This window comes from Phyllobates terribilis, unplaced genomic scaffold (genome assembly GCF_046119375.1).
Source record: "Phyllobates terribilis strain yellow unplaced genomic scaffold, ASM4611937v1 Scaffold_11__3_contigs__length_659146591, whole genome shotgun sequence".
NCBI lineage: Eukaryota > Metazoa > Chordata > Amphibia > Anura > Dendrobatidae > Phyllobates > Phyllobates terribilis.
The window spans coordinates 447,655,648-447,683,094 of record NW_027362771.1 but is presented as its reverse complement, the minus strand read 5'-3'; the positions used below and the strand labels follow the sequence as shown (position 1 = coordinate 447,683,094).

Sequence of the window (27,447 nt, the reverse complement as noted above, 5' to 3'; positions counted from 1 at the left end):
GGAATTATAACTAAGTCCCAGTCTTTCTAATTTTCAAAGCATGCATACTGTTATTTCCTACTGGCTATATGTTGGAAGTTGTACCGTAACAGGTTTTGTTCCATAATCATGCATACATGTATTTCCATATAATTCTCCCCTTCGAGGGAAAGGAGATAAAGGAATAGATTGATGGAATATAAACTAGTGGTAAATTAAAATAAGGAAGGACATAACAAGAAATCCAAATAGTATATTAAACATAAATGACTGTACTTAAATAACTACTCACCGCACTGTGAGATGTTCATTCTGTGAAGTGTTATGTTGTGGCCTCTCATCGTACAGAACAGATTCTGCTTCCCCAAACTCGCCTCGTTTTTCCTATAGGCAATCTGTATCCAACGTATGTCACAGCTGCAGGTGAACTGGTTGTTTTCTATTATTCTGTATAAAATCATGGACAGAGGTAAGTGAGGAGTTACGGTATACAGAAGAATTCTATATATACAGTTGGGGCAGCTGTGGTGACATTTAGTGACATAATAGTGACAGGTAAACTGCAATGCTTCTTTCCCTGTCTATATCCTTATGGGGACCAGCACTAAGGACATGCTGGATAGCAGCAACTAAAAGTCACCTTTAATGCCTTTCTAAAAAAGATAAATCTCTTCTACTTGCAAAATCACAAAGGACAACGTTGATCTATTATACTCTGTATCGAGTTACAGACTTTTGTTTTGCATTTTTTTTGTTTAACTCATTTTAGCGTAATGACCTGTAAGATCTTTCAGTCATTCTCAGCGGTGGCCGAGCACTGCCCAGATTTTTAAAAAACACAGATTAATCAGTTAGCGAGTCCGGTACATGAAGAGGATACAGCTAGTCTTATCTATGCACTAAAACACACATATCTACATTGACTATATGTCCAAAAGGTGATGTTCTCCAGCACCAAACAAAAGTAGTTAAAACTTAGCCTTTAATCATATAGGATAAAAAAAATATTACATATTCAATGAATGACAAATTAATGAGGTCTGACCACTTGGACCTTCTTGTAATGTCTAAAATATAAGACCATGTACATTGGTACATCTGTTTTTTTTTAGACAAATGTAATCAGTAGTGTTGAGCGAACATGCTCGACACTGCTCGGTACTCGCCCGAGCATCACGCTACTCGGGATGTTCGGCGAGCACCTAGCATTTCCGGGTTACTCGGGCGGGAGCTCGGGTCTCCGCCCTGCATGTTTGGCGCTCTTTACAGAGCCAATGAACATACAGGGATTGCCAGCCAGTCACTGTAATGCCGCAGCCATGTTGGTTGTGGGCATTACAATGATTGGCTGGCCGCACAGCGTCACCTCGAGTATTTAAAACCGGGCGCCGCCATCTTGGACACAGTCGCTCCGGATCAGACAGGGTAGGGACAGCGCTGCTGATTTAGGGAGAGATATAAACTGCGAAATAGTTAGTGTAGGGTCTGTAAAGGCTGCCAGATCAAACAAGCAGTCCTTCTCAGGAATAATATCCATCCCAGATATCAGGCAGGCAGGCTGACAGGGGACAGGAAAAATCCTTTTTTTTTCATCTAAATCCTCTTTTTTTTTTCCTCCTTCACATTGTACAAATACCCGTCTTATTAACCTTTTGGTGTCCCCCCCACAAAAAAAAGTGTTTCTCTGATTTTTCAGACACAAATATATCTGTTGAAAATAGTCAGGTGTAGGCTAGAGAAACAGAAGTGTTGTTTTGCACTTCCACGGTTCAAACCACTTTTGGGCCATTTGTATCTAAAAAAAAAAAAAACAGTTTGAGTGTGTCGCTCACTGTTCAGCCGCAAATATATCTATTTAAAAAAGTCTGGTATACCCCAGCAAACAATAACTGTGGTTTTGCCATCCCATGGTAAAAAATCTCTATTATTCAGGTTTTGGTATATTTTCCGTAAAGAAAAACAGTAGTGTCTCCTGACTGTTGTGACACAAAAATATATCTGTTGAAAATAGTCTGGTGTAGGCCCGACAAATCCCAGTGTGGTTTTGCAGTTCCACGGGTCAAATCTCTGTACTATCCAGTTTTGGGCCTTTGGTATCTAAAAAAACACAGTTTGAGTGTGTCGCTCACTGTTCAGCCGCATATCAATATATTTAAAAAAGTCTGGTATACCCCAGTAAACAATAACTGTGGTTTTGCCATCCCACAGTAAAAAATCTCTATTATTCTGGTTTTGGTATATTTTCCGTAAAGAAAAACAGTAGTTTCTCCTGACTGTTGTGACACAAAAATATATCTGTTGAAAATAGTCTGGTGTAGGCCCGACAAATTCCAGTGTGGTTTTGCAGTTCCACGGGTCAAATCTCTGTAATATCCAGTTTTGCGCCTTTGGTATCTAAAAAAACACAGTTTGAGTGTGTCGCTCACTGTTCAGCCACAAATCTATATATTTAAAAAAGTCAGGTATACCCCAGTAAACAATAACTGTCGTTTTGCCATCCCACGGTAAAAAATCTCTATTATTCAGGTTTTGTTATTTTTTACGTAAAGAAAAACAGTAATAGTTTCTCCCTGATTGTTCAGATTGTTTAAAAGAGTCTGGTGTAGGCCAGGGAAATAGAACTGTGTTTTTCCTCTTCCACGGTTCTAATCTACTTTTTATTACCCTTTTTCCATTGATAGTGCAAGTGTAAGCTATTTTACTTCCTTTACAATGGGCAAGGCGCGTGGCAAGGGACGTGGAAGTGGACGTTCTGGTGATGGTTCGTGCAGAGGATGGGGCCGTGGCCAAGGTGAAAATGTGCCACAACCAACAGCCACATCTTCTCGCTCCCACTTCTTGACCGAATTACTAGGGAAGCACAGAACAACACCAGTATTGAGAACTGATCAGTATGAACAGGTTATTAATTGGATAGCAGATAATACTTCCAGTTACTTGGGCACCACCACCTCCGGTCTGTCTTCCACACGGTCAACTCTTAGTAGCCGTGAGTCTCGACCGCATACTCCTCCTCACCCTGATGCTCCTTCCTCCCACCATGCCGAGTGTCGTCAGACAGCAAGTGATCCCACACTTGGACACTTTGAAGAGCTGTTCACTGGTCCATTTCCATATTTGTGCCCCTCGCCTGATACGCTTGAAGTGGTGGAAGAGGAGATCCCATGTAGCGATGCCCAAATATTTGAACAGCCATGGCCACAGGAAGTCGACGCTGGCAATTTGTCACAAGAGGTGGACGATGACGAGACACAATTGCGAGGAAGTGAGGAGGAACATCGTGGTGCGCAAGGGGAAGAGGAGGAGGTGGTGGATGACCCAACGTGGCAGGAGGAAATGCAGAGTGAGGCCAGCAGCACACAGGGGAAGGGAGGCAGAGTACCCCAACAGGCAGGAAGAAGCAGTGTGGTGGCCGCTGACAGAAGGCGGGCAATCATTCCCCGTAACACCAACACGAGGGACGTTGCCAGTACAAGAGGTAGGTCTTCCAGAGTCTGGAATTTTTTTAAAGACTCTGCTGATAACCCCAAAAAGGCCATATGTTCCACCTGCCATGCCAGCATCAGCAGGGGTGACAAAACTACCAGCCTGATCACCACCAGCATGATCAGGCACATGGCAGCAAAGCACCCGACTTTGTGGGGCGAAACCCAGGGTCCACGACCAGTGTCAGCGGGTGTCACCACTGCTTCTTCCACTGTTGTGCGTGCAATAGAACCCCCTGTTGTGTGTGCAAGACAATCCCCTGTCCATACTGCATGTAAAGATGCCCCCTCCTCTCAGTCTTCACTTGTTATGGCAGTTTCTCAAGAAACAGCATCAACGTCCACGTCCACGTCCCACCACAGCGTTCAATTGTCCATATCCCAGACCTTTGAACGAAAGCGGAAATTCGCAGCTAACGCCCCACAGGCCACAGTCCTAAATTCGCACATTTCACGACTGCTTGTGTTGGAAATGCTGCCTTTTAGGCTGGTGGAGACGGAATCCTTCCGCAATCTTATGGCGGTGGCCGTCCCTCGGTACTCGGTCCCCAGCCGACACTATTTTGCCCGGTGTGCCATCCCCGCACTACACAAGCACGTGTCCCAAAGCATCTGCCGTGCCCTCAACAACGCAGTTACTGGGAGAGTCAACCTGACAACGGACACGTGGACAAGTGCTTGTGGCCAGGGACGGTACATCTCTCTGATGGCACACTGGGTAAACATAGTGGAAGCCGGGACCCAGTCGGACCTTGGGACGGAACACGTCCTCCCCACACCGAGGATTGCGGGCCATATGTCAGTCATAGTTGCCCCCACAGTGTATAGCTCCTGCGCATCATCCTCCTCCTCCTCCTCCTCCTCCTCATGTTCAGCCTCCATCTCAGATATCACCACATCAGTTACAAGCTGGAAGCACTGCAGTACTGCCTCCGCCAAGCGGCAACAGGCTGTGCTGAAACTCATAAGCTTAGGTGATAAACCTCACACTGCTTGTGAGTTGTGGACAGCTGTGAAAGAGCAGGCAGATCTGTGGCTGAGACCGCTGAACCTACATCCAGGCATGGTCGTGTGTGACAATGGCCATAACCTGGTGGCGGCTCTGAGGCGAGGTGAGATCACACACATACCATGCCTGGCTCATGTGCTTAACCTCGTGGTTTAGCGGTTTCTTAAATCGTACCCCAAGCTGCCAGATCTGCTCGTGAAAGTACGCCGCCTGTCAGCTCATTTTCGCAAGTCGGCTACAGCTTCCGCCGCCCTTGCTGTGTTGCAGCAGCATTTGCAGCTTCCGGCACACCGACTGGTGTGTGATGTCCCCACACGTTGGAACTCTACCCTCCACATGTTGCAAAGGATTTGTGAGCAGAAGAGAGCAGTTGTGGATTACCAGATGCAACAAGGCCGTCGATATTCAGGTCAGACTCCACACATAAGACCTCAGGAGTGGACCTGGATGTCTGACATATGTACCATCCTGACAAACTTTGAGGAGGCCACCAAGATGGTGAGTGGCGATGACGTCATCATTAGTGTCAGCATCCCACTTGTCTGTCTTTTGCAACGCTCTCTGCAGAGAATTAAAGAGGAGGCATTGCAGCCAGAGTATGATGAGATGGATCAAGAAATCATAGTGGGCGATTACACAGAGCCCAGCCTAATCTCATCCCAACGTGCATTGGGGGACAATGAGGGAGAGGAGGAGGAGGAGGAAGAACAGGAGCTGCTATCATGCGCTGTAGACGGTAGTACCTGTACAAGTGTCATACCGTTGGTTCAGCGTTGGTGGCCTGAGGATAGGGGGGAGGAGGAGGAGGAGGAGGAGGAGAGCATGGTCAGTCGTCATCTTGGTGAGGACACGGATATCTTGCACGTTACCAGTCTGGCACGCATGGCTGACTTTATGTTACGCTGCCTTAACCGTGACCCTCGCGTTTTCAAAATGTTGGGTGGCAGTCATTACTGGTTGGTGACACTTTTAGACCCCCACTACAAGGAGAACTTTCACTCTCTTATTCCTGAGGTGGAGAGGTCTACAAAAATGGGGCAGTACCAGAAGGCCCTTGCTGCAGAACTCTTAAAAAAAATCCCATCTGAACACGCTAGCGGCAGAGGTCACAGTTCGTTGCCCAACCAAGGCGTACAGGCGAGAGAGATGCAATTCCAATCCAGCAGAGGCAGGGGAACACTGTCAATGTTCTGGGACAGATTTCTGACACCCGCCCAGCTTACAGGCCCTGAGGCATGGGGTACTCTCACAAGGAGTGGAAAGTTTCAAAAGATGGTGAGGGAGTACCTTGCCGACCGTACCAGCGACCTCCGTGATTCCTCTGTGCCTTTTAATTATTGGGTATCCAAGCTGGACACTTGGAATGAACTCGCTCTGTACACCTTGGAGGTCCTGGCCTGCCCTGCCACTAGCGTGTTATCGGAGCGTGTTTTTAGTGCCGCTGGGGGAATTATAACTGATAAGCTCACTCGCCTGTCAACCGACAATGCTGACAAGCTGACCCTTATCAAAATGAACAAGGGCTGGATTGGGCCAGACTTCTCATCACCACCAAATGACAGCAGAGTAACATAAAGTCAAATCCACTGTGTTATTTCGGGAGATGTATTCACATGCACCGCTTCACACCCACACATGGGTATACGCTTCCTCATTTCGGCTGTTTTATGTTCTTCTCCTTAGCCTCCACCACCACTATACCACCAGGGTGCCAGCATTGCAAGTTCCTCCGTCCTTATTTTTGTCAGCTTTTGCTTGGAAGGCATAAGCAAAGACAGTGGGAGACCCACTCCCCAATAATGGGACTTATGTTTGTAATATGCTGTACTGCATGGCTCTTGTAAGGGGCATTGCAAGTTGCTCCGTCCTAATTTTTGGATGCTTTTGCTTGGAAGGCATAAGCAAATCCTATGGGAGACCCACTCCCCAATAATGGGACTTATGTTTGTAATATGCTGTACTGCATGGCTCTTGTAAGGGGCATTGAAAGTTGCTCCGTCCTAATTTTTGGAAGCTTTTGCTTGGAAGGCATAAGCAAATCCTATGGGAGACCCACTCTCCAATAATGGGACTTATGTTTGTAATATGCTGTACTGCATGGCTCTTGTAAGGGGCATTGCAGTTCCTCATAATTTTTGGAAAGCCTTCCATTCACTGCTTAGGCCAACAGTGCACAGGAGACCCAGTTGCTATAAATGGAAAAAAAGGTTTAGTTAAGGCCCTCTGACCTCCATGTCATTTCCAAGGGGCATTGGAGTGCCTCAAAATTTTTGGTAGGCATTGCACTCACTGTATGCCCTATAACTGTGTAGCCGAACCGCTTCTTTTGTTACAGAAACATATCCTACAAGACATATCTGGTTGACTGGCCTGATATTGATGTGAATGGTCCCTGTTCCTCCTGCTCTTTCTCCTTTGTCACTACCTCATCCATCATTTATCACCTGAAGCTTTGTTTTAACGGGAGTCATAGAACTTGGATAGTAGCAGGAAAACATCCAGCAATCCTCGGAGGAGGTAGGATATGCGCCAAAACGCTGACCACCTCAGGCCTAGCCACTACTACATACATGCGCTTGCATTCCAACAAAACAACGCAGATGCTAACTTCTATCATCCTCATCATGCTCCTCACCTTGGCACTCTCAACTCCCCTGATGGAGAAGCCAGGGCTCACCGGAGGAGTCTGGTTGTCTGGTGGGCTCGGCCAATGCTGCCCTAAAGCAGGCCAGGCTAAGAAAAGTGTGACAAAGGTTACCGGGACAAATAGGGGTGGCTGGGGACCGAGTATGGACACCCGGCCGCCCCATGGAGGCTGGGGAGCAAGTGAGGACATCCGGCCACTGGGCGGCTGGGGACTGAGTATGGATACCAGGCCGCCGACGCAGCCATGGCGTGGTGGCCAGATTCCGCCTCCACATGTCTAAAAGGCCCAATTTAAAGTGCAAGCAAGCAGTATGGTATTGCAGCCTGGGGGTGGGTGGGTGGCAGGCTGCATTCTTGCGCTTGCATTGCAAGGAATGGGAGAGGTACAATTGAACACTGCATCTTCTGATGCGGCAAGGATCACTTATGATGGGCACACTTTTAGACAATGACCTGGGTGTCAGAGATGCTTCCAGGGATCTTCCCCATGCTGTTCCCATGTCTTTTCAGCACTTTATGCATGTGTCACACAGCACATGGCCAGATAAGGTTGTAAAATGTTAAAATGACATTTCCCGGTGAATGCATTTGTCACGGTTGAAAGCAATACAAAAGTGCAAAAATGCATAAAAAATGCTACTTGTGAACATAGCCCAAGGTGGGGAGGAGTATTTTTGTTTTGGTTATTTATTTTACCTTATACACAAGTCTTTACCCTGGAAAATAAATTCCTTAACATATTTCACAGGAAAAAAGTTTCAGTTTTGTTTTTGAACGTTTTATTGTGAGCCCGTAAAAGTGGCTTAATACCTCTGACCACGTTGTTGACAGCAGTGACCTGGGGGTCAGAAATGCTTCCTGGGGCGATCCCCATGCTGTCCCCATGTCATTTGAGCACTCTCACTATCGTTTTGGGCACTTGTTAGGCTTTTAAAAGACTGCCGGGGGTGCCACCGCAAAAATGCTCGGGTCTCCCATAGACTAACATTGGGCTCGTTGCTCGGGTCGAGCACCCGAGTATCACGGCGAGCTCGGCCCAAGCTTCGAGCACCCGAGCATTTTAGTGCTCGATCAACACTAGTAATCAGATGTTTTTGGAAATTGTAATATTCAAGTGAATCTTGTTTCTATCAATTATTGATATTTATGTTTAAAAAACTCCTTAAAATAATCCCAACTAAAATATATAAGTGTTGGTCGGACATTGTCCAAGTCTTTTCTTAGCAATATGACTAATTCCTAATTGCCATAGCAGGCCACAAACTTGAAGAAAGGTTAGTAGTGCATATTGTTGATGCACTTCCAGCATTTCCATTGTAAGGATTCGTGTACAAAAGGTGTGCTGATCTATTTTGTCCTATATTGGTGCCACAAGCATTTATGCAATAAATGGGGGTATATAGATTATAACCAATTATCTATCCATCTATATTGTGCAAGCAATAAATGTTCGATCAATGTCATCTCCCACACTTGAAATTCAATACAGTATTTTATTTTCATTGTATTGTTGCTGTCATACTGCTATGGAATCAGTTTGCCTTTGAGAAGTTTGTCTTCTCTCCCTGTAGCCCAGCTCTGATATAAGTAACCCCACCCTTCTTCCCCAGGTAGTGTTTGTCAGCCATCTTTCTAAGTTCATCTCTGTACATCTCTGGTCCAGCATTGTCTTTTTATCTACTGCAGCTGTTCCAGCTATTGCTGTTACTATTGTGCATAATACAAGAATTCAGCCAAGACTAAACCTCTACTGGAATCTTCATATATGCTTCTGTAGTCGAGTTGAAGCTATCTGATGAAGTTCTTAATGTGAGTACTGGTTCAATGCAGATATCCATAGAAATGATGTCTAAAGAGCCCACACTCAAAGCCTATTTATGAAGTCAGATTAATCAGTGTTGGTCCAACTGGTGTGACCGTTATCAATCACCGAACTGGAGCGAACTTTGTTTCTGAGCCCACTTCATACACCTTAATGCTCCATGTGATGGGGTGGGAATGGGTTAAGATATCTTCCTAATTGAAAACAAAATCATCACAAGAAAGCTTAAACCTTTGAAACTCTAACTCCGTCCTACTGTGTTTCTTCAAAAATAAGACCTACACCATCCCTGGACTCTAATCAGTCCTTCAAACCACATATCGAATCCCTTTTCACTTCCTGCCGACTCCAACTCAAAAATATCTCCCGAATCTTCACATTCTTCAACCACGAATCTGCAAAAATACTAGTGCATGCCCTCATCATCTCCCGCCTCGAATACTGCAGCCCCCTACTCTGTGGCCTCCCTTCTAACACTCTCGCACACCTCCAATCTATTCTAAACTCTGCTGCCCAACTAATCCACCTGTACCCACGCTATTCCCCGGCTGTTCTCTCTGTCGATCCCTTAACTGGCTCCCCATTGCCTAGAGACTTCAGTTCGAAACCCTAACATTGGCATACAAAGCCATCCACAACCTGTCTTCTCCATACATCTGTGACCTAGTCTCTCGGTACTTACCTGCATGCAACTTCCGATCCTTACAAGATCTCCTTCTCTACTCTCCTCTTATATCCTCCTCCCACTATCGCATACAAGATTTCTTCTGTGCATCCCCCTTACTCTGAAACTCTCTACCCCAACATATCAGACTCTTGCCTACAGTGGAAACCTTCAAAAGGAACCTGAAGACCCACCTCTTCCTACAAGCCTACAACCTGCAGTAACCCTCGCTCCACCATATCGCTGCACGACCAGCTCTCTCCTCACCTACTGTATCCTCACCCATCCCTTGTAGATTTTGAGCCCTTGCGGGCAGGGTCCTCTCTCCTACTGCACCAGACGCCGTCATGTTTTTGGTCAAGATTATTGTAATTGATGTTGCTATGTATACCCCTTTTTTTCACATGTAAAGTGGCATGGAATAAATGGCGCTATAATAATAAATAATAATAACAATAATAACAAGAAACTTGTGGTGTCATTGGGCTGGTAGAAAAAAGGATATTTGGGACATTTTCTCTCAGGATTGGTGGGGATGTCAGAGTCACTCCACTAAAACCACTATCTACTGGATAAGTAATAATTTGTTATAACTGGATCACCCCTTTAAGAACAAGGTAAGTGTGGTACCAGGAATTACCAGTCATTACGTTTAATCATTAAAATGTATTATTTAATTTAGAGCTGTTTATGCTAAGAATATTTCTATCTAAACTAGAAAAAAACTTTAAGAATTACCTTTAAAAAATATGTCAGCTGAATTAAAATCTTATTAATCCATTTCTTAGTTATATCCTGAGAAAAGCTCAGGGTTTCACAGACATATTTATTAATGATTTTTTTGGTTAAGGTTAATGAACATTATGGGAATATCTGCCCGCATTCAACAGTTACTATTATTTTTAATAATAATAATGACGGCCCTTTAACTGACTTGACAGCAGAGCATCGGAGATTATCCTAATGAATGAAAATCTGCATACGCCTGTCATTATCCTGATAGCAGATTTTTTTTTACAACCTAAATGATCATGTCACTATGATGTTGTGCCCCGGGGACCGAGAAAATGGCTCTTATTCCGATGCCTTATCAGTGATAAAAGCTACATGGCAAGAGCTTTAACTCGCTACCGTAACCAATAAAGTGGATAAAATAGTGTCTTGCATTTCTGTTGATAATTAATGAAGTCTGCATTAATAATGAAAGACCAGTGTGCTCAAGGGCTAAATTTACTAACAACCTGCATTAGTGCCAATGATGTAACTTGTCTTAATCGAAAGACACATGGGAGGCCTGTGCACAAATTATCTTTTGCCATTTACTGGATCCATTTAACACCACAAACCTGCCACATCTTTGTTCTATGGATTATTTATACATTTGCCTCATTATTAATTCATGATGCATTTTACACAACTATTTTGGGCAATGTTTATAGGAAGAGATGCAGTTATTATTATACTTAATGTCCTTTTAGCTTCCTAACTCTGCACATCTATTTCCTTTTAACTGGAAGCATGTTTTAACTTTAAATCCCTGTGAAACGATGTATTACTGTGAAATAATGCTACACACTTAATAGCACCATACACACTTGATAACCTCATATGACAAAAAATAAATAACACACACATATATATATGTATATGTATGTATATAAATATATATATAGAAAGTATATCAAAAGGCAGCACTCCAAAAATTCTTTAGAAAAAATGGTCTTTAATGAGCTCAAAAAGCAACGTTTCGGTTCACAGAACCTTTTTCAAGCCTATTGATATGCAACAGTTTGGACAGACTGTTTGGAGGCCTGGCACCCACTAGTGAGTAATGATTAAATGGTGCTGTCTTTAATATATTTTTTATAAATATATGTATATGTATATACATATATACATACACATACATACACACACGTGTATATATATATATATATATATATATATATATATATATATATATATATATACATACAGTACAGACCAAAAGTTTGGACACATCTTCTCATTTAAAGATTTTTCTGTATTTTCATGACTATGAAAATTGTACATTCACACTGAAGTCATCAAAACTATGAATTAACACATGTGGAATTATATACTTAACAAAAAAGTGTGAAACAACTGAAAATATGTCTTATATAATAAGTTCTTCAAATGAGAAGGTGTGTCCAAACTTTTGGTCTGTACTGTATATATATCTATCTATATAATTGTCTTATCCCGTCTGTCTGTCTGTCTTTCTGTCTGTCTGTTTGTCTGTCCAGGAAATCCCCGGTCGCTGATTGGTCCGGCCGCGGCCAATCAGCGACGCGGCATTTCAGAAAAACATGGCGGCCATTAGCGGCTCATGTGTGGCACGGAGGTCAGCGGCGATGCAGCCGGGAGATGCTGCCGGCTGCTCGCAGCATAAGTCCCCCGACCGCAGGCGCCGCTAACCTACATGCGGCTATCGTCGGAAGATCAGCGGCTACGGACGCTTATCTCCCGAGGACAAGTGTGACGCTCCTCCCCTCCTCTCCCTTCCCCTCACCTCCTTTCCCCTCCTCTCCCCTCCTCTCCTCTCCCCTCCCCTCTCCTCCCATCCCTCCCCCCGCTCAATCAGGACCCTGGCACCCGGCATCATACTTACCCCTCCCCGTGCCTGCGCAGCAGCTCCTGTGTCTTCCGCTGCAGCTCTGTGACGTCTCAGGTCAGAGGGCGCGGAGACATCTTTACACCGCGCTCTCTCATGACCGGTCACAGCGCACAGCGTGTAGATGCCGGCTATGCTGGAGTCCAGAGAAGCAGTGAGGTGAGTATTGGATTTTTTTTTTTTTTTGTATGGGGCCATAGGGGACCTGCATGGGGCACTATGGGGGGATGGGACATCCTGCATGGGGTATTATATAGGGGGGATGTGACAGCCTGCATGGGGCATTATATGGGGGAGAGGTGACATCCTGCATGGACCATTATATGGGGGGAGAGGTGACATCCTACATGGGGCATTATATGGGGAGAGGTGGCATCCTGCATGGGGTATTATATAGGGGGGGTGATGACATCCTGCATGGGGCACTATAGTAAGATGTGACTTCCTGCATGTGGCATTATATACGGGGGATGTGACATCCTGCATGGGGTATTATATACGGGGGATGTGACATCCTGCATGGGGTATTATATGCATGGGGTATTATATACAGGGGATGTGACTTCCTGCATGGGGCATTATAAAGGAGGGTCAGGAGACATATGCTAGAATACCCGATGCGTTAGAATCGGGCCACCATCTAGTATATATATAACAAAGGATGAAGCAGCACAAGCTAAACCAAAAAGCAGGTGATAGGTGCCAGGATGCAGGTTACAGCCCAATAACCTAATAATATAAGTACAAATAAACAGGCATCATAGAATAGGAATATCAAAAAAGTGAACAAACTTTTAATCATCTGTGCAAGAAAAAACAATATTTCAGCATCGAAGAGCTTGACAAAAGCTCTTTAGAGCTGAAACATTGCTTTTTTTTTTGCACATACACTGTGTGCAGAATTATTAGGCAAGTTGTATTTTAGAGGATTATTTTTATTATTGATCAACAACTATGTTCTCAATCAACCCAAAAGACTCATAAATATCCAAGCTTAATATTTTTGGAAGTTGGAGTGGGTTTTTTTTAGATTTGGCTATCTTAGGAGGATATCTCTTTGTTCAGGTAACTATTACTGTGCAGAATTATTAGGCAACTTAATAAAAACCTAATATTATCCTATCTCACTTGTTTATTTTCACCAGGTAAACCAATATCAGTGCACAAAATTTAGAAATAAACATTTCTGACATGCAAAAACAAAAACCAAAAAAATTAGTGATCAATATAGCCACCTTTCTTTATGATGACACTCAACAGCCTTCCATCCATAGATTCTATCAGTTGCTTGATCTGTTTTCGATCAACATTGCGTGCAGCAGCCACCACAGCCTCCCAGACACTGTTCTGAGAGATGTACTGTTTTCCCTCTCTGTAGATCTCATATGGACCACAGGTTCACTATGGGGTTCAGATCAGGTGAACAAGGGGGCCATGTCATTATTTTTTCTTCTTTTAGACCTTTACTGGCCAGCCACGCTGTGGAGTAGTTGGATGCATGTGATGGAGCATTGTCCTGCATGAAAATCATGTTTTTCTTGATCGATACCGACTTCTTCCTGTACCACTGCTTGAAGAAAATGTCTTCCAGAAACTGGCAGTAGGTCTGGGAGTTGAGCTTCACTCCATCCTCAACCCGAAAAGGTCCCATAAGTTCATCTTTGATGATACCAGACCATACCAGTACCCCACCTCCACCTTGCAGGCGACTGAGTCGGAGTGGAGCTCTCTGCCCTTTACTGATCCAGCCTCTGACCCATCCATCTGGCCCATCAAGAGTCACTCTCATTTCATCAGTCCATAAAACCTTTGAAAAATCAGTCTTAAGATATTTCTTGTCCCATTCTTGACATTTTATGTTATGTTTCTTGTTCAAAGTTGGTCGTTTTTCAGCATTCCTTACCTTGGCCATGTCCCTGAGTATCGCACACCTTGTGCTTTTTGATGGTCCAGTAAAGTTGCAGCTCTGAAATATGGCAAAATTGGTGGCGAATGGCATCTTGGCAGCTTCACGCTTGATTTTCCTCAATTCATGGGCAGTTATTTTGTGCCTTTTTGGCTTTTTGCGACCCTGTTGGCTATTTGCCATGAAACGCTTGATTGTTCGGTGATAACGCTTCAAAAGTTTGGAAATTTCAAGACTGCAGCATCCCTCAGCAAGACATCTCACAATTTTGGACTTTTCAGAGCCCATCAAATCTCTCTACTGACCTATTTTGCCAAAGGAAAGGAAGTTGCCTAATAATTAAGTACACCTTATATCAACACCCCTCCTCATTACAGAGATGCACATCACCAGATTTACTTAATTGGTAGTTGGCTCTCAAGCCTATGCAGCTTGGAGTAGGACAACATGTGTAAAAAGTATCATGTGATCAAAATACTCATTTGCCTAATAATTCTGCACACAGTGTATAGCAAATTAAAAGTTTGTTCACTTCTTTGATATTCCTATTCTATGCTGCCAGTTTTACTCTGTCTCATCTGTCTTTGTCTCTCTGTATATACACATATATATATATATTTGTGTGTGGGTTTATTTATACTGTATATAAAAAAAAAAAATTAGCATATACCCTGCTGCAAGTAAGTAAATTGTAATACTACATATAAATAACATAAAGTACTTAGTAAACGCTGTTTTTGATTTTAAAAAAAGTGTAACCGCTATCCCACTGTGAAAAGGTCCATACATATTTGATTACCTCATAACATGACAAAAAATTATAATATATATATATATATATATATATATATACAGTATATATATATATATATATATATATATATATATACAGTATATAATCAAAGAATGGTGTGAGTATAAAACCAGTGCATATGCTCTAGTCTAGTTTCATTGTGTGGTTCTGGGAGTCTTGGCCTTTTTTCTCCCTTCATTTGTAAGATAAGGGTGGACATATTGGATTTGAGCATGTCCGATCCTTTAGTTTTCACAGGAGATAAGTTGCTCCCAGAGAAAACAACAAATGAATTCCCACTTCCCGATAATAAACTGAGGCCGAGCTGGGGTGCAAGCATTCGTCTAATTGGGTTCAGGTTGCATAGCAATAAACGACAGAACTTGTGATAGATGACTGTGATTGGCATTAATATAAAGTACTTGCATGTTGGACCCAGCCTGGCACATTGGACATGAAGCATTGGTGGTGAAAATGAATGCAGGATTTCCACCGGAGCAATGAAATCACTGGCTGCACCATCTAATAATTACATACAGACTAATGATTAAGAATTTATGGAAATTTAGAAAGAAATTTTGCAATATATGCGCTAAGACATTACACAGCACATCTGCAGTGCTACATACCATACATCAGTCACAGGTTAGTTTTGAAATATCTGCCTTACATTACATACAGTTACTAATCAAGGGGTAAACTAACAAAACTATTCTGCATTAGATATAAACACATACAAGTCCAGATACTGTAAAATCTACAATTCTTATAAAGGCTTCCGAGATGTTATTTAATAGAGCATTAAATAATAGCACAAAATCTACCAAAAACACCTTAAAAGTGAGATGTGATCCACATAGCGATCTACGTCAATGATTCAGATGTACGTGATAACTCCTTGTATAAATAGCACAAGTGAAACCTTACTTTTATGTGATAAATTCGCCTTCTCTTCAGCTTGATACATAATCTACCACCAGACCTTGTTAGCAGAAGAAATTAACTTCTCAAAAGGTAACACAAGCTACCGTCCATTAAGAAAGTAGAACAAAGTAATCTGAAAACTCAAACTCTCTTATTACATAACAGTCTTCAAGTCTTCAAGTCTTCCATTTGACGTATATATTCGTATCTGAACACTGGTTTTGCATATATTTCAAAAATAGTTGCTAAAAACAAGCACATATACAATGGAGACAAGAACAATAATTCTGAGTAACAGGCCATTCTGGAAAAAAAACAAAAAAGGATATACTGTATAATTTGGAAAGCAAAAAACTCCCTTAAAAATATCTTTATTATGTATATATAAAAAATATGGCACTATATAGAATACAGATAAATATATATATGTAGACCAGGTCATATACCAGCTAAGATTCACCCAGCAAGAATGTATTGTAGGGATTGTAGTCACTTAGGTGCGATGAGAGGCAAACAGGAGGCATGTTCCTTTAAATGTCCATAGCGGATTATTGACTTCTTAAACCGTCAAAAGCAAAATGCAAACAAGCCTTTAGGGCAGGCAAATGCAAATGAAAACAGTCCTTTTAGAAAAGTCTCTGGTAAATCGGACCTGTGGTCACACAGGCTGGTAAGCATGCAGCACACAGCCCGGTCTGAATACAACCACAACAGTAGGCCTTCTCCTTCCAAACACAGACCATGTGCCAAACAATAGCCTCCATTATATAGGCTGGTAACCACACCCAGAGGTGAGGTATGTGGGTAGGTGGACCCACCCAACTCTCTCAGCTACCCGTAACCGGGTCCCAGGTGCACCAAACGATCCTCTTAGGGCTACATGCAGTAGAGAAACACTCCGGGTTACATCACCGAGACCAGCCATTTCTGTGACACAAACCTCCCATCGACTACGTGACCATTAGCCACCTTACAGTATAAATGGTGAAAAAGGAAAAGTTAAGCCGACAGAGGAAAAAATAGGATTCACAGTTCCTAAATTACCCTAAATTTTCCCTATCTTACCGCGAGGTGGGCACTCTAAACGGAACTATATGGCGCTCCGACTCACTATAGACTATCACTATAGAGCCCTAATATATAGTCTCCCAAAAGTATGTGATAGAAAAATTGCAGTAATAGGTACATACATGTATAAATGGGACAGGGTCTAATGATTGGTGAGAAAATGTGGCCAAAAGTATTGGCACCCCTGCAATTCTTTCAGATAATACTCAGTTTCTTCCTGAAAATGATTGCAATCACAAATTCTTTGGTATTATTATCTTCATTTAATTTGCTTGCAAGGAAAAAACACAGAAGAGAATGAAGCAAAAATCAAATCATTGATCATTTCACACAAAACTCCAAAAATGGGCCAGACAAAAGTATTGGCACCGTCAGCCTAATACTTGGTTGCACAACCTTTAGCCAAAATAACTGCGAACAACCGCTTCCGGTAACCATCAATGAGTTTCTTACAATGCTCTGCTGGAATTGTAGACCATTCTTCATTGGCAAACTGCTCCAGGTCCCAGATATTTGAAGGGTGCCTTCTCCAAACTGCCATTTTGAGATGTCTCCACAGGTGTTCTATGGGATTCAGGTCTGGACTCATTGCTGGCCACCTTAGAAGTCTCCAGTGCTTTCTCTCAAACCATTTTATAGTGCTTTTGGAAGTGTGTTTTGGGTCATTGTCCTGCTGGAAGACCCATGACCTCTGAGGGAGACCCAGCTTTCTCACACTGGGCCCTACATTATGCTGCAAAATTTGTTGGTAGACTTCAGACTTCATAAAGCCATGCACACGGTCAAGCAGTCCAGTGTCAGAGGCAGCAAAGCAACCCCAAAACATCAGGGAACCTCCGCCATGTTTGACTGCAGGGACCGTGTTCTTTTCTTTGAATGCCTCTTTTTTTCTCCTGTACACTCTATGTTGATGCTTTTTCCCAAAAAGCTCTACTATTGTCTCATCTGACCAGAGAACATTCTTCCAAAACGTTTTAGGCTTTCTCAGGTAAGTTTTGGCAAACTCCAACCTCGATTTTTTATGTCTCGGGGTAAGAAGTGGGGTCTTCCTGGGGATCCTACCATACAGTCCCTTTTCATTCAGACGCCGACGGATAGTACGGGTTAACACTCTTGTACCCTCGGAGTGCAGGACAGCTTGAACTTGTTTGGATGTTAGTCGAGGTTCTTTATCCACCATCCGCACAATCTTGCGTTGAAATCTGTCGTCAATTTTTCTTTTTCGTCCACATCTAGGGAGGTTAGCCACAGTGCCATGGGCTTTAAACTTCTTGATGACACTGCGCACGGAAGACACAGGAACATTCAGGTCTTTGGAGATGGACTTGTAGCCTTGAGATTGCTCATGCTTCCTCACAATTTGGTTTCTCAAGTCCTCAGACAGTTCTTTGGTCTTCTTTCTTTTCTCCATGCTCAATGTGGTACACACAAGGACACAGGACAGAGGTTGAGTCAACTTTAATCCATGTTAACTGGCTGCAAGTGTGATTTCGTTATTGCCAACACCTGTTAGGTGCCACTGGTAAGTTACAGGTGCTGTTAATTACACGAATTAGAGAAGCATCACATGATTTTTCAAACAGTGCCAATACTTTTGTCCGCCCCCTTTTTAGGTTTGGTGTGGAATTATATTCAATTTGGCTTTAGGACAATTCTTTTTGTGTTTTCTCATTGAAGACAAATTAAATGAAGATAATAATACTAAAGAATTTGTGATTGCAATCATTTTCAGGAAGAAACTGAGTATTATCTGACAGAATTGCAGGGGTACCAATACTTTTGGCCACCACTGTATAAAAAAATAGATGAGATGTCCCAATGGACAGCTTGTCACAGAAGAAGTAATGTATATCACCCTGCTACACGGAAAGATTACTTAGCTAAAATGCATTTTCCTTAGATATATTGTGCCTTGTCCCAAATCACTAGACTTTAATAAAGATATAAATATAAGTATATTGTCCCAATAGTTGCATATATGGATAAGATGTCGCAATGCACAGCCTGTCACAGAAAATATAATATATATCAACTTGCTACATAGAAAAAAATATTTCGCTATAGTGCATTTTCCTTAAGTCCCTTGTCCCTTGTTTTGACACGTTTTCCCCCCTGGAATCTCGAGGTTCATCAGAGGACTAATCAATTGGTAGAAAAAAGAAGGAGTAGCGCTATAAAGGAGTGCTAAATCTTCTATGGCCGCAAGGAAGTAATATGGATCGCTGGGGTCCTTACATAATACCATTGGATTAAGGGTACATCAATATAAAGGTATATATAACAAGTAAACCAAAACCTAGTACTGCACGTAGCAAAAATTGGCAATGACCTTGTAATAGGTTTAGCCACATATGTAGCACAAAGCATCATTATTATCACTGAGAAATCCAAAATCATTGGGATTTTAATTTCACCCCATCACTTTGTAGCTTTCCTGCCTCTAATGTGAATGATGTAGAAGAGCATAAATATAGGCTGAAAATACACCCCATTTCTGTTAATGTGCCCAATAAATCTTACATAGCTTTCATTCAATAGTTCTGCATAAATACTAGTATTCATGTAGAAATATTACACCTAAATGCTATTTTTCATTCTCAATAGTCTAGATTCCAGACAAAAGCATTAGCATTTCTGTAACCACTGGCCAAGAATTCTGCCCAATCCCTTATAATAAATAATAATAATCCGAAATAGTGCCAAAATATTCCACCACACAAATCATGGGAAGCAGAGTAACAAACCAATTGATAATGTTAGCAATAACTGTAAGGTTCGGCGATCACAAGAGCTTACAATGAGGAAATAGATGACACACAAGGTAAAAATGCTTCTTCTGCACAATGGTCCCTCCAACTTTTATAATACAAAGCAATACATAGTCACCCAGCCAGTTTCGATGCATGTGCAGTTATTAAGTTGCATTTGAGAGTATGAAGTGTGGGGAATTATATTGCTTAAAGAATCTGAGGAATAATGTAAAACAAAGGAGGTAACCGTAGAGGAGTTAGATTATTGGGGAATGCGATAAGCCAAAGTAAAACAGATGTGTTTTAGGGCACACTTAAGAGGAATCTGTCAGCAGAATTTCACCCTCACCAAAATTATTTATATGCTCATGTAGCTCTTTCAAAGACAAGTCCTAAATAAATACCTTTACACGGCCAGTCTATTCCTCCTTTACAGAGAAATCAGTGTTTGAATTGATATACAACTAAGACTGAAGAGCTATCGTAGATCTAAAGTCTCTGTCACTCCAGCTCTATTCACTGCCCAGTGCCTTCTCCTCCTTCTTGATTGATATTTCCTTTGCCAGAAGTAACAAAGCATAGAGGCTGTCAATCAAGTAGAAGGAGACAGCACTGGGTGAGGAATAGAGCTTGAGTGACATAGGCTTCAGATCTACAGTAGCTCATAAGCTTATTTTCCATATTTTTCATATCAATTCAATCTCAGATTTTTTAGTAATGGAGGAACGGACAGGCCATGTAAAGGTATTGATGTACTTGTCTTTGAAAGAGCTACATGTGCATATAAATAGGGGGGGAAATTGAAGGGAAAATTGGGAGACTGGAGCGATGAAATCCTACTGACAGATTTCCTTTACTTGCTTCAATATCATCCACTGAATTTAAACATTATAAAATGTCACTGCATATTTGCGCAGCTACTCATGATTGTGTAGCTGTGGAAGAGGGATCCGGCTGTCAGAGACAGCCAGAGTTCCCATAGAGAAGGCAGAAACAGTTTATTGACGTCTGAGCATTCTTGATTATTGTATACATAACACTAAAAAAGCACTGTGTATGCAGTAATAAAAAGCTCCGACAACACTTTCTGCTGCATAAACAGCACATTAATCTAATCACTGTGCATAGGACGGAGCAGGAGCTGCTGAGACATAGGAGACCAATACTGCTCTCCAATGAAGCCTGGAGACAGCATTTTCCTTGTAAATGGGCAAATCATTTATGAGGGAATTAGATATGATAAAATATTTCAATGATTAAATGACAAAACACCTTTTAGACCCTGCTCTTGGCATGGTCTAACAGGCCACCATAGCTGGCAGACTAGGAGATCATTATTTGACCTCCTGCCGCCATTACTACTGTCAGGTCCCCATCATGGCATCACGGGGGTGCCAATGAGGTGAGAGAGGGAGCCCACTCCCTCTCTCAACCTTCTTAATGCTGTGATCGCTGTTGATAGCAGCAGCTAGAGGATTAAACAGCCACGGGCGGTGTGGGCACAGAACCTGGCTGTCATACATGATCGTCAAGACATACAGTACGTCCATTTGCAAAAACACGCTGCAACGGTACATCAAATGTTGGCACAGGGTTAAACTGTATGTACCAAAAAAAATATGTGCCTGGTCTGGAACAATGGTAAATGGCCCAGTCTTAAACTAGTTAAGGTCCATTTACACTGCCAGATTATTGAGAACTATTGTTCTTAGGAACTCTTGTTCATGATAATCTTGAAGTCTAAATAGGCTGCCAATCACCCAACAAACAAGCATATGTTAGTTTGTTATCTGTATATTGTATGTAACCCCTCCTTATGTACAGCACCATGGAATTAATGGTGCTATATAAATAAAAAATAATAATAATTATATTAATTATAATAATAACAATTATCATTCTCAGCAGTGCATTGTCCTGTGAAAACAGAAATCATGCTGTTGATAACAATGGCATCCTATGTGCACTAAACAATCTATTACACAATGTCCAGCACTCATCTTAACTACAGACTGCCTGTGTGTACTGGCTATTAAACGGCCAATGATAGGAAAACAAGCAGCTTATCGGTGGTCATTTACTGCCCCATGCTTGCTAGTGTAAATAGACTCAAACTGAAAATGCTGAGAATTAACCTAATCATCTGAGTTAGTGCATACCGGACAACTTTTGCAGCTCTAGAAAAGTCTTGGAAATGTGAGCGGGAGATGAAGAATAATAGATTATGAAAAATATTAGTCTTAGATCTTTCTTATCGAAGTAGAGAAGCAAGCTACTTTTTTCATACAAAAAAGATGATCCCTATAAGGCTTTTACCACTAGTGAGAACTTGATGGTATCCCTAAGTCCCATATCCCTCAGTGGAGAGCACTGTTACTTGCCCATTGGAGCTGATGCAACAAGCTAAGAGTTCACTTAATATTAGTAAATAGAGGATGGTGAAAGGATAGATTAAAATCCCAGTGGTACTGTAGGATGTTTGGAAATACCCTCTTACTGTAGCTTCAAGGTAGAACTTTACTTTAAAGGGAATCTGTCACCACTTTGGAGTTATCAGACCTCTACTATGGCCATACAGTGTATAGAAAAGTAAATCTATACATGCCTGTATGGCCCATAGTAGAGGTTTGATTGCAGAGAAAAGCGCTTTTTTCAATTCTATTTTGTACAGGCTTGGCATCCGGGGGATGCCAAGATATCCCCGCCTATGTGCTTATTATTCCCCCAAATCCCAACCTATGTGCTTAATTATCATATTCCCCCCCTCCCCTGCATGTCACAGGGCCCTGTGATGTGCACTGTGCTCCCTCTTGTGCCGAGCATGCGCAAAGCACCATTCACATAGAGCGCGCTTTGCTTCATCCAGGCCCCGTTTGCCTGTGCACTGCGCTGCAGGGTTCTATTGCACAGGAAAAACAGTGACTCCCTGACACCTGCGCAATAGAACCCTGCGGTGCAGTGCACGGAGAGACGGGCCGGGATGAAGCAAAGCGCGCTCTATGTGAGTGGTGCTTTGCGCATGCCCGGGAAGTCAGGGAGCACAGTGCACATCACAGGCTCTGTCACAGGGTCCTGTGACGTGCAGGGGAGGGGGGGATATGATAGTTAAGCATATAGGCGGGGATTTGGGGGAATAATAAGCATATAGGTGGGGATTTACCCCGGACGCCAAGCCTGTACAAAATAGAATTGATTAAAGCGCTTTTCTCTTTTTCTCTGCAATCAGACCTCTACTATACAGGTATGTATAGATTTACTTTTCTATACCCTGTATGGCCATAGTAGAGGTCTGATAACGCCAAAGTGGTGACAAATTCCCTGTAAGTAGGAAAATGCTATGATTTAATTGGATATCCTGAATTGATCTTCTTTGGTTGAATGACTGAAATGTTGCTTTTCTGAATTTATCTAAATATTAACAAATCCAACATCTTACAAGAACTCCTAGCCTACAGCTTTCATTGGGATCACATGTTTGTGCATTTAGTACAAAGAATAGATGAATATGAATGGGGCATATTCTTTCTGACGTAAATGTCATCGGACAGCACACTTTTCGGTCTCCAGAGGAATGCCCCTGAGCTTTGTTTTCTTTTTCCACTCAACTGAAATAACATGATTTTAACCAACCAGTAAGCAGAACAGAACGTCTGTGAATCTCCCATATAAAACGCACAGAAGACTGACAAGTAATTCCATGGTGTCACTAGTAGGCCTCCACAGAGATTTATTTAAAAGTCCTGCACAATACGAATGCACTTGTCTCTCGTGATATGGGATGACAGCTCTTGAGAAACAAGAGGTATCATCCAGATGATTCTGTTGTCACTGCTGAGACAATGAATTATCATAACACGTCCTGGAAGGAAGATTATTTTGTGGTGGCTTGAGAAGTTATTTTCACTTGGATGCCATGGTGACTATCTCTTCTTTAAAAAGACAGGCTGAAGAATATTTAGCAGAGACAATTGAATAATAGTCATGGAAGATGGTAAAAAAAAACAGTTTAAACCCATAGAAATCTTTTCTTTTATGACATTAATACATTTAACCAAGTTATCTGTATTACTTAGATTACTGGGTGCAGCCTTTCTGACACAATCAGAGCTTTTAGATTTAAAATGAAGCAGAGCTGAGAAAGCTAATCCCGCCCATGCCACAACTAACCCCGCCCATGCCGCAACTAACCCCGCCCACACCAGGCTCTCTATGTACAAAGTCAATAGACAGTGAGGTGCTTATCATGGTTGCTGGACTAGTGTAGTACAGCAATGTTAATCTCTTCATGATAAATCATTCACAGTTAGTAAACAGTATGCACAAGTGACACATCCCTGAATTCTGTGTTTCAGACTCTATATCATGCCGTCTTCAGATCACATAACATCAACCTGCTGACAGATTTCATTTCAAGACGTTGTCTAGCTAAGACTTCATTCACACATCCATGTGACACCTCCATGTGCTGTTCATTATTTTTTTAGCAGACGGACCCATAAAATTTCAATGATTCATACACAGATACTTTAGAAAAATGGATCCGTTTCCAGACTGTGAGACTCAGAGCATGCCCTATTCTCATTCATTTTGCTGATCAGACTTTACCATTAGTGTCTATGGCGATAGGTACCAAGGAAACATGGAAGACATACTTTGTACTTAAGAAATCAGTCTGTGTTTCTTCCATTTATCACTAAACCATTGTAAAGACTCAATGGAGGCGATTCATCAAAGCTTTTATGCCGGATTTATGGTGACAAAAGCTTTGAAAAGTCACTTGGTTGCGCAACATGAGATTGTGCAACACATTTGCGACTTCTGACTTTATTATGCCATTCTCTGCCCACTTTGATGGCGCTGAGGCTTGGTGACCGCAGCACATCAAATTAATGATGAATGGAAGTGTTAACTACACCACAAATCCCCTAAGTGGACTATTAAATGCAGTAAAAAGTGAAAAAAAAAGTTTTAAAAAATATGAAAAGTTTAAAATAAAAACACAAGTTCAAATCACCCCCTTTTACACCATTAAAAATAAAACAATTAAAAAAAAATAAAAAATACACACATTTGGTATGGCTGCATTCATAAAAATCTGATCAAAATATAAAATAAATTAATTTGAGAGGTAAACATCATAACGAAAAAAGCTGAAAACGCTAGAATTAGGGATTTTTTTGCCGCCACAACATTGCAATAAAATGCACTAAGAGACGATCAAAACATTTTATCTATCCCAAAATAGTATCAGTAAAAATGTCAGCTCAGGGCACAAAAAAATAAGCCAAAATAGCGACACACGCAAATTTTGTTGTTTTTGCAAATTTCCAATTTTTTTTCATTACTCAAATTAAAAAAAAAAAAACTATACATGTGTATTAGTATCTGCATACTCATACTGATCTCAATAATTATATTGCCAGTTTTACCATATAGTGAACATAGTAAATAAAGAAACCCAAAAATTAATCGTGGAATTGCACTTTTTCTTTTGTAATTTCAATGCACTTGGAACTTGTTTCCTGCTTTCCAGCACATCACATGATAAAATGAATGATGCCACCCACAAGTACAACTGGTCCCACATAAAACAAGCTGGGATGGAAAAATTAAAAGTTAAATAGTCATGGCTAATGGAAGAAGGGGAGGAAAAAACAAAAAAAGAAAAAACCGAGAATCACCAGTAGATGAATAGATGAAGGGATTGAGAGACAAGAGCCTCTTAATAAATCAGAAGGGTCTGCTCAAAAACACCCTCTTATCAAGACTGTAGATTCTCTTTGATGACTCGCCCTCATATAATAAATAAATGATCAGATTTCCTGCCTAAATTTTTAAAAATAGATGAGAAAATAACAGATGCAACATGGACACAACATGGAGGCAATGCAGATGACACATGAGAAAAAATGCTTAATTTTACGCGGATGTAAAAGTAGACACAGATGTGTGAATGTAGCCTTAGACAACAGCATTTAATTCTGCCCGTGCCAGCAGTACAACTAGAAGAAGCTGAGCCCAATACAATCTGTTCTTTCATTCTTCATTTATACTACTTGTGTCCCCATATGGGTCACATGCCTTTTGGGTTCCTTCATCAATCTATGCACCGTGAATAGTTAGACACTTAGCTGGTCGTGCCAGACAGAAGCTAATATCACTGGTCACCAAATAAAGTAGAAATAAAAAGACTTGCACAGCGTCCAATGTAAGGGGTCTCCTTGTTTATTTTTTACTGCATGGAAATTGACTTCCTAAATTCCCTTCCAATTGTTAAAACATGTAAAAGGGATGACTAACGTTGACAGAAACATACGAGCTGCTCGTAGCTGTTAGTAGTAGCTGAGGGCAAACTATTCATTACATCGAGGTTGCAGTTATTTATATGTTCTCCATAATGGTTCCAATTAATTGGCTTTTGCTCTATTCATGGTGAAATGAAAGGTGGAATATTATGTGAAATGATGCTGAAACATTTCAGCTCTAATAAGAAGATTCATTCTTTTAACTGATGTTAAAATGGTTTAGTAATGTTAATTACATTACTATAACAAAGATCAAATTAAATGTACTACACGTGATGCAAAAGGTAATAATATATGTTTCATGCATAGACTTTAAAAAAAGAGAGAACCACCGAATGATAGGTCCAATTAGACAAAGGAATTGAATAAATAGCCTTTATTAGTGTTATGGTAAAAAGTGGCACTACATGCAGAAGGAGGGCCGCACTGTAGTATCCAAACACAATGATATACAACATCATAGTAGTTACATTTTGTGCTGCACTAAGAAATGTATACAAAATAATGGGACGACAGGTACATATACATAGCAGTATTAATGGATATATATCACATATGGTGAAGGTCACCTGAAAGTCCATTATACATGGCAGATGAATGGCCAGCTAATATAAGTAAAGAAAAGAAAATAATGCCATGTGCACAATGATAATGACCATTCCTGTGCCAAGCACACCTGGACCGCGTGGTGCCACTCACTTATGCTGCTTAGTACACAGGTATGCAATTCATCTACTGATTGATTGCTTGTTGTCACTCTTGGCATACAGCACCAGTGGTCCAGGTGTGCTTGGCACAGGAAAGGTCATTATCATTGTGCACATGGTGGCTGATATTAGTAGCCTGGGAAGCTCCGTGGGTATTACCCCCTTCCCAGGCTTCAAACATCTGCCCCAGCCATCTGCTTAACCTCCGCTAGAGACTAAAATTACGGGGGAACCCCACGCCAATTTTTTTTTTTATAAATCCTTTATTTTAACACTAAATGACAAGTACAGTAACCAACACTGTCACTGTACATATTATATATGTGACTGACATGTTTCTATCTATCTAATCTATGTGTGATGCTCTATTCTTTCTGTTCTAAATTGTCGGGTACCGATGATGAATTGCCAGACGGATTTTTTAAAGAGACGGGTGCATGAAAACACTATTATTTTTTTTTAATAAATCCTTTATTTTAACACTAAATGACAAGTACAGTAACCAACACTGTCATTATACTTATGTGACTGACATGTTTCTATCTATCTAATCTATGTGTGATGCTCTATTCTTTCTGTTATAAATTGTCGGGTACCGGTGTATGCCGCTGATGAATTGCCGGCTTTTCATGTTTCACTGTGAGCACTGTTCCCATCGATTTGGGCAATCACTGTAATGCCACAACCACTATGGCTATGACATTACAGTGAGTGGCAGACAATCCCTGCATGATTGGTGCTCTAAATAGCGCCA

The 27,447-nt window shown here is 41.5% G+C and overlaps 1 protein-coding gene across 7 annotated transcripts in view; it reads right to left on the bottom strand.

Moving 5' to 3' along the window:
• The window catches only part of NTRK3 (neurotrophic receptor tyrosine kinase 3), an 874,029-nt gene that overhangs the window by 452,138 nt on the left and 394,444 nt on the right, over positions 1 to 27,447 (bottom strand). For all 7 annotated transcript variants that reach the window (XM_073653278.1, XM_073653277.1, XM_073653281.1 and 4 more), the window contains exon 6: positions 272 to 426. In XM_073653278.1, coding sequence (XP_073509379.1) covers positions 272 to 426 — 155 coding nt within the window. The remainder of the gene's footprint in view (positions 1 to 271; positions 427 to 27,447) is intronic.